At 35.3% G+C, this 20,146-nt stretch overlaps 1 protein-coding gene across 1 annotated transcript; it reads left to right on the forward strand.

Moving 5' to 3' along the window:
• Window positions 1-529: 529 nt before the first annotated feature.
• On the forward strand, window positions 530-1,351 carry LOC141718396 (uncharacterized). Its single transcript, XM_074520778.1, has one exon. The coding sequence runs from the start codon at window positions 530-532 to the stop codon at window positions 1,349-1,351; it is 822 nt and encodes a 273-aa protein (XP_074376879.1).
• Window positions 1,352-20,146: the final 18,795 nt, after the last annotated feature.

Raw genomic sequence — 20,146 nt, forward strand, 5'->3', positions numbered from 1 at the left:
ACTTAATCTTGATTAGCACGGCAAAAACTACAATTATAGAAAAAAAATAAGACTAGTCTCCCAAGTCAATAATATATAACATGTGATGTCCTCGTCCAACTTTGTACTAATTTCATTAATACCCTATTACATCTAGTAAAATAGTAGGAGTTGTTCAACAGATTCAATTCATCTCTTTCACAAGTCAAAGTTCACCCCTCCACGTTATTCAATTATAGTTCAAACTTCAAAACCCTTCTGTTACTCTCCCCAAGTCCCAAAACTTCTCCTCCATATATTTCAAGTTTTTCCATTCAAATCTAGCTAAAGTTCTTGGTCTTTTTCTTAAACCACCTTTAGGTTGCATGTTATTTCTCCGTGTTTCTACTCATCTTATTATGTAACTTATATTACTCACATGTAACTTATATCCCGCTCTGAATTATAGTAGTGGGTGAGACGTACGCGGACTTTATTATATGTACAAATCTTATTTGGTCGCACACTATATATACTAGTTTGTGTCCATTATTCCTATCATTTCACAGCAATGGCCATGGATCTTTACAAAGAAAATCCAAGTCCTCTAGGCATCATGAGCCCTCGCATATCATTCTCACATGATCTCTCTCCATCAGATATTATTAATTTCCCAGTTGAACAAAGCCTTCTTCGATCACTCTCATCCTCAAGTCCTGAATTTGATTTCTGTAATCACCACAGTTTTAACCAAAACTCTGTCTCTGCCGAAGACATTTTTCTTGATGGAAAATTGCTACCAACCGATGATCCGAAACAAAAACCGAACCCGAAACCTAAAGCTCAACAACCACCAGTGCCAATGCCACCATCACTCACTCATAGTCTTCATATAGAGCCTAAACAGGAGAAAAACAATTTCAAAAGTCAAAGGTCAAATGATGCTCCAGACTTTTGTGATCATCAATCAGAGGATCAGAAGAAAAAATCAAAGTCATTTTGGCAATTCAAGCGGAGTAGCAGTTTAAACAGTGGTAATAGCTACGCGAGAAGCTTATGTCCGATACCATTATTATCTCGTAGCAACTCAGCTGGTTCAGCAACGAGTTCGAAACGATCGTCATCGTCGAAAGAGAGTCATAATCTAAACAAGCAGCATGCACAGAAGAGTTCATTAGTCTCATCATCTATAAAACAGAGTCAACTGTCATCTTCAAGTAGCTACCAAAAGCCACCGTTAAAAAAGAATGGTTATGGCGGAAACAATAGTTACGGGAATGGAGTTCGAATCAATCCGGTAATAAATGTTCCGTCTGCAAATTTGTTTGGTTTAGGTTCTATTTTCTCTACTAGTAGTAACAAGCAGGAGAGGAGCACAAAATTTAAATTTTGATTTACATGTATAATGTTTGTCATGCGGAATGTTGGAACGGGCACAAAATTCCCGAATCAGTGGATTACTGAAGGTTCGGATTAGCGGAAATCAAGTAAACACTTGACCATCAACAAATACTCCTTTATTGTTAAGATGTGTTGTATGATTTGTTCATGATTTTCAGAATAACTTTGGTAAACTATTTCAGAAGTAGTCTGGTTTGATTAAGATTGTATTGAGAGGAGAATGGAGGATGTATAATTGAGGGGGACACACAGCTCACAGCACATGCTCTTGCTTTCCACACAACAAATGCTCTTTGCTGATATTGACCAGCAAACTAAACAGCTAACCTTTGCTTACGACCTTGTCCATTTCTTCCTTGTTTCTATCTGTATCATTTTTTTAAATATTATTTTGGTTTGACATGCATGGGTACATACTTGGTGGTCCTTGAAGATGACTAATTTTTCACTTATTAAAGATTGATTGGTGTTTTGATCGACTCTTACGTTTATTTATGAGTACGAGTACACTAGAAATTGAGAAAGAACATAGAATGATTTATCATAATGTTTCACCAAATAAAGTACTATGCTATATATACAACTCAAAAATAAATTATGATATCGATTTTATTCTTATTCATTTTTTAATTAATGATAATGAGGGAATATCGCCATATCACCATTACATTCATTTCCGATCCACAACCCCCTCAATAAGTATTCCCCGATCTCGATAATGATTGACAAAGAATCCGTTCCAAATCACAATAGTGGCAGATTTCAACCCAAACTCCCGTATGAAATATTATAGAGTACAAGAATAGAACTTCAAATCGAGGCAGTAGATATATACAGTGGATATACGCTGATACATATAACCAGTAGATACATCGTTATAGAATGTTACTTCCATCATTATTAATTAGTGAGGACAAAAAACTGAGGCATTTATTCATCCATTTCTTCCAATCTTACAAGCACAAGTCAAAACTTTCATGGCCTCTTCATGAATTTTTGTGGGGAGCATCATGGTCGCTGCACTAAGATTTGAATCACCGCGAATCATTACCATAACTGCGGAAGAAGACTATAAGTATGGAACTGACGGTGGTGCAAACATCAATGTTAGAGTTAAGAGTCGGATTGAGTCACATCTTCGTGAACTGACATTCGAATTAATGCAACGGATTTGGATTTCAGTGGGAACCGTTCCCTCCTTCAATAGCTGACATCATCTTTTACGGGTAAGTCCCATGTACTAGGGGTTAGGTATTTTTTCGAACATATCACGCACTATTTTATTTATTAATGCACTAAGTCGGGTGTTTTCACTGAAACACCTCTGTACTTCACGGTAGGGGCATGGTTGCGTATATTTTACCCTCCTCAGATTTCGCCCTAAGAGAGATATACCGAGTACATTTGGTTTGATTTGATTTGGTTTGGTTGTTTTTACTTGAAAGGCGATAGAAAAAGGGAGAAACTTATCCTTCTGGAGTAGTTTTCTTTGTTTCTTTTCTAGTTTTCTTTTGTTACAAAAAAAAATTGGCTAGTGCAGATGTTAAATCTGTTATATTAACATAATGTAATGTGCACTCAATATTAGTTATGCCCGGTAAAAGTTTGAACTCGAACTCATTACATTTAATCATTTAATCTTAGATTCAGTCACACAAAATATATTTGGAAATTTCACATTCAACTAAATACTGATAAAAACATGTGATTTTGTTACGAGTTTAACTTGTATTGCATTATGTATATATATTTTTAATTTATATATAATAATATATTAGCAATATTTTTAAAAGAATATGATAATAATATATAAATAACAAAAGATATTTTTTTGAACAAAAGATGCAATCCATTAATTCGTTAGAAAAATCCTACAATTGTGTCTCCAATAAAAAAACGGGAGATGAAATAACGTTGAAGCTATTAATCACAAAAGTAATCTAGCCCTTTCATTAAATACAACATAGACATCAATCCATGACTATTTATGAACCGAGGTGTTCGCGAACAAATTCGAAATCGACTCATTAAGGGGCTCGTTCGGCTCGGCCCGTTTGTAAACTTGAGCTCGGACTTAAACACTAAAATGTATTCGTTAAGAAAAGCGAGCTCAGACCGGGTTTTAGTATGTTCGACTAATTAAAACTATAATAATAATATTTTTTGAATATTTTTAATTATACTTATAACATTATATATATATATATATATTTCGAGAGAGATAGACAGAAACGAGAGAGAGGCGGGGATAGACAAATCATAAACACGGCCTTATCACAACCAAATTGAACAATATCTTCAAACACCCACTTACATACACCCTTTCACTTCTTGATAAAACCTGTGAAGTTGCAATTTGTTGATAACATCTCGAATATGAAGCAGCAATCTGAAGCGGCTTCTTGATAAAGATTTTGGCAGGATCAAGATTTAGGCGGGGAAGGAGAACATACAGATGAGAAAGGGAGATGCACACGGGAAAAAAAATTGTTTTTTATTTTTCTCAAGGGAGTAATTGGTATTTGATAATATAAGTTCAGTCTTTTAGATTATCGGGTTTGGCTTGGATTAAATATTTAAATATTGGGTTCTGCTTGAATTAATTAAGTTGGGCCAACAAAGTTGTTATTTTTAAGTTATTAACGAGCTCGAGCTTAAACACGTTTTCATGTTTGATAAAGAAACTTGGCTCAGTTTGTCAGAAAAAATTAAAAACTAGACTCGTTTATATAAAAACTCGATTCGGCTCAGTTCTTGAAGAACCCTAATTAATCCTACTATGAAGATTTTATTCCCAAACATATAACAATAGAATTACAGAAGGGGGTTAAATGTAATTCTTGGTTTCTTTTGAAAATTAAGAAAAACTCTTTACCAAAATATATCTGTGTTTGAATATGCAAGTGTGCAGAAATGAAATGTAAATGTATTCAAGACATTAAGTGATTAAACACAAGGATTTAAAAACTTTCTGGTGGATTGATCTTTTCCACCAGAGATATATATATTGATTGAGAACTCTGTGATGTAAGAATGCACACAGATGCTTACAAGTAAGATTACAAAGAAAGAACAGAGAAATTCCTAACAGATGTAACTTTTTCTATTTTTCAGTTCAATCGATCGATTGTTAATCTACTTGCTACTCTTGGTTTATATATCACCAAGTTACATATGAAAAAGACAAATATATAAAACAAAATGTCTAAGTGTAATCTCTCTATCCAACATCTTTGTATTTCTTCAAGTAATATGAAAATAAAAATGCTTCTTTGTTCTTATAAACCTGCAAATAGGTTGTCACATTCCTTTTGTATACAATCAACCCATGTGACTGTCAAGTCACTATCAACTGTTATTTGAATTTTTTATTTGTTGAGACTTTGTAGATTATCTGTTGAGTCTCTATTGGATCATCCGTTGAGAGTATCTTGAGTCATCCGTCGAAGCCATGTAGAATTACCCGTTGAAAGTATTTCCATAGCAGTTGACACAATTTCATTTATGCAAAATTACAAGGCATCTAATATTTACAATTAGCCAACCTATTTTACATATCATTCTAGTAGTCAACATGACTTAGAATATCATACAACTCTAATTCTCTAAGACATTACAATATATAGGTATGTGCTACAAAAACTTATTTAAACAGAAGCTACTGTAACAATGGATGAACAAGTGTGGTTATCTGTTGATAGTTACAAAAATTACTTAATTAAATCTACTAAGGTGTTTTGGTGAATTATCATCAACCCTACAACATATTCCTAACAATATCCCCCAATTTATGTTTACTACAATTGTAGTCATAAATTTAGAAGGACTTGATGATAACAAAACACCTTATACAAAATGATCATTCAATAGTTGATAAAAATGATAAGTGCTGCTATTGAAAGTTAATAGAAGAAAGTTCACATAAATCTCACAAGCCTTGTTCAAGGTGCTTCTCTAGACTGAGCAAATTAATTCCTTTTCCTTGAGTGTGTAGTCTTTTTTCTCAGCTTCTCATTGTTCTCTTTTATCTGGTGTTGGAGTTATCTGTTGAACTCAGATTCATCTTCATTAGATAGATCCAGCATCTCCTGCATTTTCTTGAGAGTCTCATTACTTGATATTTTTAGCTGGCCTTCTAGTCTGAGAATCTTCTGGTACTTCTTTCATCTCTAAAATCCATCAACCAGTATGGCCTCAAGTGCACTCTACTTCCAGTATAACGAATAGTTAAGATTCTTGGTAGTGCACTTGGGTCTCTCCAACTTTGTCTTATTTATTGGATTTTGTTAAGTATCTCTGTCTTGGCCACCTTGGTGAATCCAAAATCTTTCTTGATTGCATAGAATACTTTAACTAATACATTGTAGCCTTCATTAAAAATCCTATGTAGAGGCCATGTGATTTCCTTTTCACCCCTGTAACTAAACACCAACTTTTCTGGGAATCTGTTGTGGGCATTAATTGCTGTTACTTCATCTAGCTCCTCCAGGTAAAGGTTGATGTATGAGAATTCTTTTATGTCACAGATAAATAGTTGATCTTCTTCGTTAACTGTTGGCTTGGGTTTGGATAAAGCTTTGAATTGGTATGGGACAGACTTGACTTGCTTGCTTGCTGATATCTTTCTTCTTTTTGAAGTGGTTGGAATTGGAATGTTTAGCTCGGTATAGGTAAGCTATCCCGGTCTATTGGTTCATCCTTGGGAATGATTGGCTCACCGTGAAAGTTCACACCAGGATGGACCTTGATTTCAACTTGCTCCATTGCAGGTATAGTTTGTTAATTTGTGGTTATAGACTGAGTTGGTTTTGGTTCTTCTTTTTTTTCTTCAAATATCAGCTTCCTTTTAGCTCTCTCCTTCCTATACCCTTTTCCTGATTTCTACTTTGGTTCCTCATGTGTCTCAGTTTCAGTTATGGTAGCAGGCTTCTTAGTTATCGACTTGGTAGCAGACTTTTCAGCTTGTTTCTTTACTTCTAAGTCAGCCTGTTTTTTTATGAGGTTTGAGCCTGAATCTCTCTTCTCTTTTGGCTTTTCCAAATTGAGGATGTCCAGCCATCACACAAATCAGTTTTCCATGCAAGTAGATCTTTGCTATCTTTTTCTTCAAAACCGATTCTCTTGGATTTTTATGATTTGCAATAGAGTGACCAAACAGCTTCTTCTTATCAGGTTTAGGAGTTGAATAGACTAAATCCAGTGGATTTTTGCTTGAGTGTTTTGATGACTATTTCTTAGGCTTTAAAATCACACTGGTATGTTGATGTCTTCTAGATGAGGTTTGACCTTTCTCCATATTTTCCAGCTTTATTTCATCTATTGGAATTGTTCTCAATTGAGTGGAGTGCTTCACATCCTTCTCCCCCTTTTTGTTATCATCAAGTAAGACATTGTTGGAAGTTTGAGCATCCACCGATTGCTGTAGAAGAAGTGTTTGAGTTTGTTGATTGGTAAGGATTTGAGCAATTTAGTTCTCCACTTTTGACAGTCTTGGATCTAAATCCTCAACCTTGCTAGTCAATTCAGATTCCTTCCTGAGCTTTTGGTGTATTTGTGTCATGGTTGACTCAGGAAGTTTGAAATGCAGTCTTTTCTTGAGATCCTCTTTGCTAGCTCAATAGAATGCTTGAGTTCATCCACAACTTGATTCTGTTTGAGAGTTTGAATTTTATGCAATTGAAGAGACTCAAGATGGGCATGTAGAAGACTTTTGGTGTTGGCATTGTTGGTGGCTTGAATGGCATATTGAGTGTCATGGATGAGCTTGAGCAAGGTGGATTTGAAATGATGATATTTGCAGTCTTTTGTGAACATCCAGGCTGGAGTGACTGCATATCCCCCTATGTTCCTGCCTACCTCTTCAGTATCCTCTCCAAGAGAGTTATCCCCAATTGAATCACCAGAAGCACCAGAAGGATAATCAAAATCATCACCGGCTGTAGGTGGAAGAGAATTGATTATATCCTTTGCCTCTAGCATAGAAGCTGTAGTGTGCCCCAAGTTTAGAGTCTTCTCAGCATCCTTATTGCCTTGTTCAACTAGAATCTGATATGCTGGAATGGGGTGAGTAAATATCTCAGCATCAAAAGAGACATAATCTAGAACAACTTGATATTCTTGCTGAAATAGTTTCTCTCTATCTGCATTATTGACATCCATTAACTCACTAGAAATGGGATCTTCCCATTCTTCTATACCTTCTTTTCTCTCATTTTCTCTCTGTTTTTGCATCAACGGCTCCCCTTGGCTACCCACCCTCACACCCTCACCTTCACCATTAAGTGTGGGACTCCTCTCACTTTTTTTCCATGATGGAAGAAATAACATGCATATGTTCACTCTTTTCCTCTCCTTTTGCCTGAGAGCAACTCAGCCTCTCACTCAAGTCACTCCCTTCCCTCAATCCTAAGAGCGACTGTACAACTACTAAGTCATCTACACTTGTCACAATTTTGGAAATATATGAGACACATCCATCGATATAGCAGTTGTGAATATCAACGGATGATTGCTGTTAGGCATATCCGTCGAAGGAAAATCACTGATCAACGGATGAGAAATATCCGTCGAAAAGGTATAAATGAAAGAGTTAGGAGTTGAAACTACAGTTGAGTCTGTGGTGATTGATTTGAGATTTGTATTCACAAACTTATCAATAGTTTCACAATATATGATGCGGAAAAACCTATATCCCAACTTGTATTATTAATTCAAATAATTATCAGTAATACAATCAATCTCTCCAAACGGTATTCACTCAAGCGATACTTAAGTCAAACAATACTCAAGCATACATCCAAATAATGACATGACTATGTATATATACCCATTACAAACTTAGCCAACTAGACATACCTAATCTGATTATAATAATAATTATCTACCCATGCAATTATTACCCATTTCTATTATAATAATAATTGTCAACACATACAATTATTACCCAACTCAATTATGATAATAATTGTCTACCCATAAAATTATTACCCAATCCAATTATGTTTTCTATCACCAAGACCATACTACCTATTGGGTTTAACTCCAACAATCCTCCCCTTCAACCCAATATGGTTTCATGTACAACTGAATTAACGGTCACCATCAAGCCATCAACGTTGATCCTCCAATACCTCCCCTCGAACAATAACCCTTCCTTCTAGTACAAAAAGATTTCTCTTATCTTTTCGACCTTTGAGTATCTCTAAATCTCCTTTAGTGACTTTCAACATATTGTTCTTCATCATAACAGTATATCCCAAATCAACTAATTTACCCAACAAAATTAGATTTCGATTTAACTCCGGTATGTATCTTACTTGAGTTAACTTCTGAACATGACCATTATGAAGTTTCATTGTTATATCACCATTGCTAGCAACCTTTACCATTTTACCGTTCGGTAAAGTTATCATCTTTTCCTCACACATTTTGTAGGACGAGAACCATTCCCTCCTACCACATATGTGATGAGAGCATCTCGAGTCAAGCACCCATTCTTTTTTTGATCCCTTCCCTTCTTGAACCAAAAGAACATCATCATCAGCTCCTACAAGCGAAACACTACTCCCTCCTCGATTTTTATTCAACTCTCTCAAGTCTTCTCTTGCCTTTGGACACATAAATTGTATATGACCCAATTCCTCACAATAAAAATACATGATATTAGGGTTATGTTTCTTAACATACTTTTTTTATGTGTCACGCGCACGTACCATGAATGCACTTCCATCAGATGTGTCACTTGATTCTTGTTTCATCAATCTCTCGACCTCCAAAAGAACAACAATAGTCTCATCTAAATCTAACTTCATTTTCCCAACAAATAAAGAAGTCGTCACAGTACTATACTTCTTCGGTAGAGATACTGGTAGTAGAATAACTTTGTCCTCATCCTTCAATTTTTCATCCAAATTATTCAGCTGGTTGATTAAGCCATTAAAATGATTCAGATGATCTTTTAAATCTCCGTCTTGTTCCATCTTGAGCCCGAACAAATCTTTCTTGAGAAACAGCTTGTTGGCCAAAGACTTTGAGTGATAAGTCTTCGTTAAATTCTCCCACAAGTTCTTGGGATTGTCCTCTTCAAGAACATCATACATGATTTCCGGTGCAAGTGCCAACCGGATCATTGATGTTGCACATAACTTCATGTCTCCCCACTTTGTATCATCAAATTCAGTAGGCTTCCTCACTCCGAGAGTCGCATTTAACCCTCATTGAATTAATAGATCTTTCACAGTGCTTTGCCACAAGGTAAAATTATTTCTTTCATTGAACAATTCAATTTCAAATCCCCCAACCTTCTCCATCATGAACCTTGGATCTTGATACCACTTGTTAGGGGAAATACACACAAATATATAACCAAACAAACAATACAAAATACACACACAATATATGATGCCTAAAGACCCACATCCCAACTTGTATTATTAATCCAAATAATTATCAATAATACAATCAATCTCTCTAAACGATATTCACTCAAGCAAAACTTATGTCAAACAATACCCAAGCATACATCAAAACAATAACATGACTATGTATATATATCCATCACAAACTTAGACAACAAGACATACCTAATCTGATTACAATAATAATTGTTTACCCATATAATTATAACCCATTCCCATAATAATAATAATTTTCAACACATACAATTATTACCCAACTCAACTATGATAATAATTGTCTACCCATAAAATTATTACCCAATCCAATTATGTTTTCTATCACCAAACTCATACTACCTATTGGGTTTAATCCCAACAACAGTCACATATGCCATAGTCACAGTTGAATGCAAAGAAACTGGAGGTTGGGATAAAGTTGTGACAGACAGTTATCTCACTTACCTGAGGTGCCTCCATGATTGACAGATAGTTGAGAGGCACTTTACTATGAAGATTGTTCCTACTCAAATTAGCAAGTACCCTCTTTTCTTGGACCCAACAATCAAGCTTATTTGTTGGGTTCTCAATCTAGAGGTCCTTAGAAATATGGTTTTCTAGCATCATAAGAAATCTAGCATAATATAAGTTCTTTGACCTTTTCTTAATATCTCCTAATTTATACCCTAATTGTATCATGACAGAGTTACTAAAATTAAAGTACTTGTTTAAAACATAATGTAACGTAATATGTAATCGAGGAATTATAACTCACCATGTAACAGAAACAGATAAACAATATTAAATTGTGAAGCACAGGAACCCTAAAGATGAAGACAGGATATACATAAAGAATCAAAAGATGCAAATGACTCTTTAAGTCCACAATCAATTCATGGGATGAAGTTCATTAATATGTTCAAGCCTCCATGAAGAATAAGACATCAAAGGACTTCCACTTTCAGTTACATGGTTTGAATTGAAGTTTCAAAGATCAGGGGTTCAGTGATTGAATAAATGAATAATGAACCAAGATGTATCAGTTCAGAATTGTCAAGGAAATTGAATTAAACCAGTTCATGCTAGTTGTTTGTGAAACAGACCAGTGCACCAAGCATCAACATATCATGAAGGATTTAATTTAGTTTTACAGAAGAAACATTAATTATTGATACAGTTATTGGAAACAAGAATTTTTCTATGTCAAAAATCCTCCACCAAGGCAACAAGGTCGCAACTAACTAATACAGGGAAAGGTGGGTCGCAAGTAACTTGCTGAGGAATTTGTCCAAGTCAAAATACACTATTTTGACATCCAGGTAAACTCTGTATGATGTATTTGGCTAAGGCAAGTTACCTAGTCTTCCTGGTCGCAACTAGCCTAAAGAGGAAGACATGTCGCAAGTAACCTGGAAGAGAAATTTGTCTAAGGGAAATCTTTACTCTAGTACACAGGGTCGCAAGTAACTTGCTAAGGGAAAATTTACTAAGGCAAATCTTAGTAGTTCACTAGGTCGCAAGTAACTCTTGCCCTAGTGAACAAAGTCGCAAGTAAGTATCCTAAAGGAATTGTCTAAGTCAGAATCTCCTCTACACTCCCAGGTCACAAGTAACTAGGTCGCAAGTAACTACTCTGTTTGTGGTCGCAAGTAACTACTTGGTTGATTTATTTTTAAGTGCAAATGTAGCAATTGAAATGGTTTGTATGGATAAAATGATGCCACCTATCCAATCAAAATTAAAGTCTACAAAGCAGTAAATGAATTCATTTCATTTGGTTATCTTCTTAGCTAACAGAAAGTGTTTTACGGGAGCTTCATTAAAGAATTCATTTATTAAGCTTGTAAACACAAAGTTGTGCTGCTGAATTTATTGTAGCTAATCAATTCATTGATTAGATTATAGCAACCTCAAGGTTTATATTAATAAAACAATATATTCCTCAAATTATTTTTGTGTCTATTTTGATTTCGTACTTATAACGAAGAACTTGTAATGAATCGAAATAGATTATATGTATCGTATTCAACCCCCCCTTCTATGATACTTTGGGACTAACAATTGGTATCAGAGCTTGTTGATTGACATACAAATCAAGATCTGGAGAAAGAAACAAGTTCTTGAAAATTTCTTGAAAATTTTTAATTTTCAAATATTCTAATTTCTTGAAATTTTTGAACTTTAAAAAATTTTAATTCCGCCAAGATGATGAATAACCAAAGGATTGGAAGTATCAAGGTTTCCTCATTCGACAGAGATAATTACAACATGTGGAAAAAAAGATGATGTTGTTTATGAAAGCTTCGATCAACTTTATATTGGGATATTACTGAATGGCCCTTATGTCCCGATGGAAGTAGTTGCTGAATCCACTACTGCAACTGGTGCAAGAATTCCTTCCTCATCTACTCCCAGGGATCCGTCTAAATATACGGAGGCTGACAAGGAGTTGATAAATTGGACACAAACCTGCAACTCATAATTGTGGAATCGACCGATAATGATATGAGCCATCAACTTCTAGGAAGTAATAGTGCAAAGGATATGTGGAATACCATTGAGTATTTGATGGAAGGTACAGAAGAAATCAAAGAAAATAGGATGGATATTCTGACTACTCAGTATGAGGCATTCAAACTTCAACCCGGAGAAACACTGTCTTCACTCTTTGAGAGATATACAAGACTGTTAAGCGAATTAAAACTACAAGGAAAGTTTATCCTATACGAGAGTCTAACAGAAAGTTTATGTTGACTCTACCAGTTCATCTGGAACAAAAGAACACATTAATCAGGGAAATAGTTGATTTTATTACCATGTCTCTGGATATGATTTATGGAAAGCTAAGAACCCATGAACTAGAACAAGAGCAGAGAGCTATTATCTATGGACCTGGTTTTATTGACAGTAAGAGTACGACACTTGCAAAAACCACTGCACTTGTAGTTCGTGAACATGAAACCCAAGAAGTCAAGGTTGCACCATACTCAACAATCAAAGAAATTGTTGTAGCTGAAATTGCTCATGGTAAGACAAATGATGAAAGTGAGTCTTACACTCAGGAAGAACTTGAACAGTTGGAGGATAAATCTATGGCATATATAGCTGCAAAATTTAGTCATGTTAGATTCAGAAGAAAACCCAACTACAAGCCAAGGGGTTCATCAGGGAGATTTCAGAAATGAAGCTACTCATTAGGGTCAAGCTCTAGAGGAGGCTACAAGTCAAGTTGGGTAGACAAGAGAAAAACAAGATGTTACAATTGCAGTGAGTTAGGGCACTTTGCATCTGATTACAGAAAGCCCAAGGCAATAAAAGGAAATGATTTCTATAAAAAGAAGGAAACTTATAAAGATCTGAAGAGGCAGATTGAGAAGCTGATACAAAAACTGAATGTTACGTGGTTAAGGAAAAAGGAAGAGCGTACATCGCTAAAGGAAAAAGCTGGGATGATACTGATTCTGATAAAGAGGAAGAGTATGTGAATCTAGCTCTTATGGCAGACTCTGTAGAGGAATCACCACAATCATCTCAGGTTCCTGAACTTACCACTATTAATATGTCTGTATCCAAATACAAATCTATTGTGCATGAACTTACTTTAGAATTGTCTAATGTTCATATAAGCATGCTTGCATATAAACTTGAAAATGATAAGTTAGTTCTTAAAACTGAGAGTTGAACCTCTAGAAATGAAGAACTAGAATTGCTTGTAGTTGGCTTAGAATACCTTAAACAAAAGAATGAATATCTAAATAATAAGATTAAGTGCAACACAGACATAGAAGCCATTCTTAGAACCAAAATTGTTGATTTAGAAAAGAAGTTACAGGCATTTAGGAATGCAGCTTTGACTCAGAAGGAGATAATAGATAGTCAAAGATTCGAATCTAAGACTTCCATAGGACTTGACTATTCTAAGCTGAACAGTAAGAAGCATAGTGGTGCATCTAAGATAAACATGTTTGTCTTAAAAAAAGTACCATATGTCATTAATGATGCTGTAACTCCATTGTTCACTGAGTCTATTTCAGAATCTTTGGATGAAGTAAGTTTGCTAATCAATGAGGAATTGATTGCTGAGTATAGAGAGAAAGAGAAGGTAGAGGAATCTCTTAAGACTCATAAGGCTCCAGCTAGTAAAGCTAAATCCAAAGATGACCTAGGTAATAAGGTGGATAGAAAAGAATCTGACACACTTAAGAAACCAGACACAATAGATAACTCTAAGACCGGTGAGAGTGTTAAGGTTAAGGCTAAGAAGAACAAAAATGGCAAGGTAGGTGTAAATAAGAAATCTGATTTTGCATCTTCCTCATCTGCATCTAGAAAGTTATGTAATAATTGCAATTCTGATGTACACCTTACACATGCATGTACAAAAGATAAAGTAGAATCTGTTGCAACTTCTAGTATGCCTGTCATGCCTAACATGCCTAGTTTTCATGAGCCCTGTGGCGTAGTTGGATGTATGCCATGTGCATTTGTTACCATGTCTGAATATTTTAAATCTTTTCATGCAACTTCTAGCACTTGCACTAACACTAAGACAAGCATGAGTAATGAGCACACATATGCCAAGACTGTAGTACCTCTTATCTCTAAGTCTGACAACTCTATTGAGACTAGCACTGAGAAGGAGTCGATCAAAGTGAAAGTTAAGCATGTTAAGGTTTCATTTGTTGATTCTATTTCTACCCCTAAACCTTCAAGACCTAATAAAACTTGGGTACCAAAGTCTTCTTAATCAATCTATTTTTACAGGGTAAAGTTCGAACGGAAAAGATCATGTGGATTCTGGATAGTGGTTTTTCCAGGCACATGACAGGAGAAAAGTCCCTGCTCACAGGTGTGGTTGAGAATGTTGTCCCCCTATAGTTACCTTTGGAGATGACATCAAAGGATTTATTAAGGGATATGGCAATTTGGAAATTGGGAATTTCATCATTGAAAACATCTTTCTTGTGGAAGGATTGAAGAAGAATCTTCTGAGCGTCAGTCAGTTTTGTGACAAAATATACTATGTTGATTTTAGTCCAGAAAGATGTTTGATCACTTACAGGAAATATTAGAAGCGCTTTACAGGGAGTAAGGAGGAGTAAGGAAAGATAATCTGTTCGTAGCTGACTTGAAGTCTACCTGTGATGGAGTAATGAGATGTTTTTATTGCAAAGCTTCATCATAACAAAGTTGGATATGGCACAAGAAGCTCTCGCACTTGAACTTCAAGACAATGAACTCTCTGGTTAAGCGGGAGTTGGTGAGAGGACTACCACATATGGAATTCTGCCAAGAAGGACTCTGTGAAGCATGTGAAAAGGGGAAATCAAAGAAAGCATCACACAGAATCAAGAAAATGACAAGCATAACTGAACCTCTTCAGTTAATTCTTATGAATTTATTTGGTCCAGTGAACGTGTTGTTAGTATTAAGGAAAATATATGCTTTAGTGATAATCGATGATTACTCCAAGTACATATGGGTGTTGTTCTTGCAATCAAAGGATGAAGCACCATAGTTGATAGTTGATCATATAAAGAAGATTGAGTGGAAGCGAACTTACCTGTCAGAAAGATCATATCAGACAATGGGACAGAGTTCAAGAATGCATTTCTAAATGAATTATATACAGAAAAAGGTATTTCGAGACAGTACTCAGCCCCAAGAACTCCTCAACAAAATGGAGTAGTAGAAAGGAAGAATCGAACCTTGGTTGAAGTAGCAAGGACTATGCTAAGTGAATCAAGACTTCCTACATACTTTTGGGCTGAAGTTGTCAACACAACATGTTACACTCAAAATCATACCCTGGTTAATAAAGATCATGACAAGACTCCTTATGAGTTTATGGCTAACAAGAAACTAACACTGAAATACCTTCATGTGTTTGGAGCTAAATATTTTATGCTAAAGGAACGAAATGAGCATCTGGGAAAGTTTGATGCTAAAGTGGAAGAAGGCATATTTCTTGGCTATTCTCTGGAATCTAAAGCTTACAGGTTTTATATGATTATTGATCAGAAGGTGATTGAAATCCTTAATGTAACATTCGATGACACCAAGTTGGCAAGCCTGCAAAGAGAAAAGGATTCTTAATCTCTGGAATTTAAAAATCTTCCAGATGATCCTTTGGATGTAGAAGAACCTGAGATTGCTAGTGCTATACCTATAGAACATGGCAATGCTGATCCTGAATCAAGTGGCGGTAATGGTGGAAACAATGATTATAATAATCATACAAGAACCCCCTCAAGAACTACTACTATGGTGGCAACAACTCAAGGGGAGCAGGAAGAGGATCTATAGTTCATACTCAACATCATGCTGAACAAGGGGAAATATCAAGATATTATCTGCCTCGACAAAGAGTCTGAAATAGAGACCATCCCTTTGAACTAATCATTGGTGATCCTGACACAGGAGTGAGAACTAGACATGCCACACCAAATGAATGTCACTTTTCAGGGTTTCTCTCAGAAATGAAACCTAAGAAAGTAGATGAGGCACTTGAAGATCCAGATTGGGTTACTGCTATGCAAGAGGAACTCAATCAGTTTCAGAGGCGGGAGGTATGGAAGCTGGTACCCTGACCAAAGGACAAGTCAGTGATAGGTACTAAGTGGGTATTCAGAAACAAGTTAGATGAAAATTAAAAAATTGTAACGAGAAACAAGGCTAGACTGGTAGCTAAAGGTTACTCTTAAGAAGAGGGTATAGATTATGATGAAACCTATGCACCAGTAGCTAGACTTGAGGCAATCAAGATGTTTCTGGCATTCGCAGCACATTCAGATTTCAAAGTTTTTCAAATGGATGTGAAGAGTGCATACCTGAATGGGGAGCTAGAAGAAGAGGTGTATGTGGAACAACCTCCAGGTTTTGAAGATCCAAATCTGGCTGACTTTGTATACTTTTTATTCAAAGCTCTTTGTGGTCTTAAGCAAGCTCCAAGGACATGGTATGACACCCTCTCTGAGTTTTTACTTGAAAATAATTTTACTAGAGGTGCTGTAGATAAAACTCTGTTTCACAAAATGCATAAATCTGATATGATATTAGTTCAAGTATATGTTAACGACATTATATTTGGCTCTACTAATGATGATCTTTGCATGAGATTTTCTAAGCTAATGCAGAGTAAGTATGAAATAAGCATGATGGGAGAGTTCAATTACTTTCTTGGATTACAAGTGAGTCGAAGGAAAGATGGAATAATCATCTGTCAATCCAAGTACATTAGAGAACTTCTCAAGAAGTACAATCTGGAAGATTCAACTCTGGCAAAGACTCCAATGCCAACAACCACTAAGCTTGATCAGGACAAAATTGGTAAGAAAGTTTACATCACAAGTTACAGAGGTATGATAGGCTCATTACTTTATCTCACAGCAAGTAGGCTAGATATTATGTTTGTAACATGCTTATATGCTAGATTTCAAGCTGATCCTAAAGAGTCTCATCTTATAGCTGTTAAAGGGATATTTAGGTATCTTAGGGGGACTCCAAATGTAACACCCCCAGATCCGGGGTCGGGGATCCAGGTCGTCACGGTCTTTCTTTCCACAATATCACTTCACTTAATTAATAATAATAACCTTATGCTGTGACCCCACACTAACACACACCACAATCCGTTATAGTCTCAGAGATGAAATTTAAATAAGTACAAGTCTTTGAATCCACAATTTAAAAGTTATTACAACCCAAAATGATTACTTGATAAATTTACAGTTAATTGCCATTATCTGCCACAAGTTATAATTATACATAATTTGATTCTCAAAAATAGAATGCCTGATCTACCAATAGATCTACCTCTGCAGCTATAGCAGCCACAACATCATCGGGAAGACGCGGGACGCTTCCCACGCGCTTGCGCTGGGTCTGCTGGAGTCTGGCCATCTTTCCTAACTGTTGTTGTGTGATAAAGAAATAAAGCAAGAGTGAGCCTTATAGCTCGCAAGATAATATGTAGTGATAACAATAATATAAGTATCTAAATGGATACTTACTAGAATCTTTTATCATGAGTAAGATAATTACTTACTAGATATAAGTAAAAACAAGGGATGAAGTTACCAAATACTTCACTATACTTATATCATTTATAAAGCTACTTGAACTACCACTGTTCAAAGTATAATGAGCTTTCAACAGTTCATCACATAGATGAGACTACAAGACAAGATTTGAATAGATTAAATCTTTAAAATATCATCAAAATAAAATGAAGTTACGAGATACTTCATTTGATGCAAACATCATTTTGAAAACTTGACCCTGCCAACACTCAACAATCGCCCAACCGTAGCCTTTCTATCGAAATGCTCTGGGTAGTGTTGCAGAAATATCCAATTGGATGATGAACTCATTACGGGAGTTTGCCGCGCCAGGAAGACCACTTACGATGATCATTCGTAGTAGTGCAACCCCACCATTTTCTACATGTAGAGGAGAACCTGTCGGATTTACTTGTCAACCGAACACTGAACTCCTAAGGAATGGACCGCCTTAGCGGAACTTCCAGGCCATTTGGGCCAATATAATAAGGCTGGGCCGGCGCTACTCGACCACTTACGCCACTCCTAGTTCAGATGAAATCCATGACTCTGAAACGTAAAGCTCGTTCCCCCTTTCCCCAAGTAGAAACTTGTTGATACGGCTCCACCAAGAAGTCGTATCTAGTTGGAAAGGAGAACTCACCGATATTTCCCAGGCGATGCCTGTTAATGGATTAACTTGTTCCAAGAATTTTACTTCCCGAGTGTTGGGTAAGTAATCGATTCATTTAACAAAACAGCAACCTTGTTGCGAATATAAAACACACCACAGAGCCGGATCCCTCAGGTTTTGAGCGAGTATTTAAATCCCCTTCGAAAGGAGGATCTTAAATATAAAAATGAGTTTTGGGATCCGCTCTAACTTTTAAAAAATCATTTTGAAGACTCGCAAAACATTTTTAAGAATGTTTGGAGTGATGCTGATTTAACAAAATAAATCAGTCCCAATATATTAGAAAATATCTGAATATTATTATTTAAATAATATTTCCATAAAGAATAATCTTTATAAAAAATAATTGAAGTAGAAGTTTTGAAACTTATACTTGAAATGAATATTAAATATCCAAAGATATACCTATACGAAAGTACTATCTTTATTTGAATAATCAAAAGTGAGTTTGATTATCGACACCTTATTCTTTAATAAAATAAAGAATATATCTCAGCAAATAATCGGAGTCATAGATCCTCAAATGAATATTCAAATAATATTCATTAAATAATATAAACTGAGTCATAAGCCCTCGAATGAATATTCAAATAATATTCAATAAATAATATAAAAGAGTCATAAGCCCTCGAATGAATATTCAAATAATATTCAGATAAATAAATAAAAGGGTCATAAGCCCTCGAATGAATATTCAAATAATATTCAATAAATAATATAAAAGAGTCATAAGCCCTCGAATGAATATTCAAATAATATTCAGATAAATAAATAAAAGGGTCATAAGCCCTCGAATGAATATTCAAATAATATTCAGATAAATAAATAAAAGGAGTCATAAATCCCTGAATGAATATTCAAAATAATATTCAATAAATAATATAAAAGAGTCATAAGCCCTCGAATGAATATTCAAAATAATATTCATTTAATATAAATGAGTCATACGCCTTCGAATAATATTCGAAATAATATTCAATAATAAAATAAAGTTAAAGTTATCGAATAAACCTTATTCGATTAATAGTTTTGAAAACTATGACCATATATATATATATATAAGTATATATATATATATTTATATCCATATATACAAAATCTACTCGGGATCCTCGACTCCCGGTTTTAGAAAATATTTTCACCTTTGGGTCCCTGTACTAAGGGTATATGCAAATTACCGCTATCCTCTAGCATAGGTATTATCAACTGAATCAACAGATATATATATGGCAAGAATGCGAAACAGGCGTGCATATATATATACCATAGCAGCATGCTTCAATATATTGCATCATTTGCTAATTAACCAACATGCATCTATCGCAAGATAATGCAAATACATATATTCATCACAACAACAGTTATAACGGGTAGAAAACTTGCCTGAGCGACTTGGGGTGATAAAAGGCTCGGGACGAGTCTGGTAACCTATAAACAATAAGTAAGTTGAAATTAAACCAAAGTCACTTGCAAATCTATACTTTAACTAACTTAGACTCTAACGCTTGTTTTGCGCTTATTGATTCTCTTAAGTCACTCGAGTACCCTCGGCTCCACCATTTTTAATAAATTAACCATTACGAGTTTTAAAGCGATTCCTTTGCGAGTGTCTTACCAACTTCCTAACACTCTTACCATAATTGTTTCATACATTAATTAAC

Source organism: Apium graveolens, chromosome 4, assembly GCF_009905375.1.
Source record: "Apium graveolens cultivar Ventura chromosome 4, ASM990537v1, whole genome shotgun sequence".
In the NCBI taxonomy this organism is placed as follows: Eukaryota; Viridiplantae; Streptophyta; class Magnoliopsida; order Apiales; family Apiaceae; genus Apium; species Apium graveolens.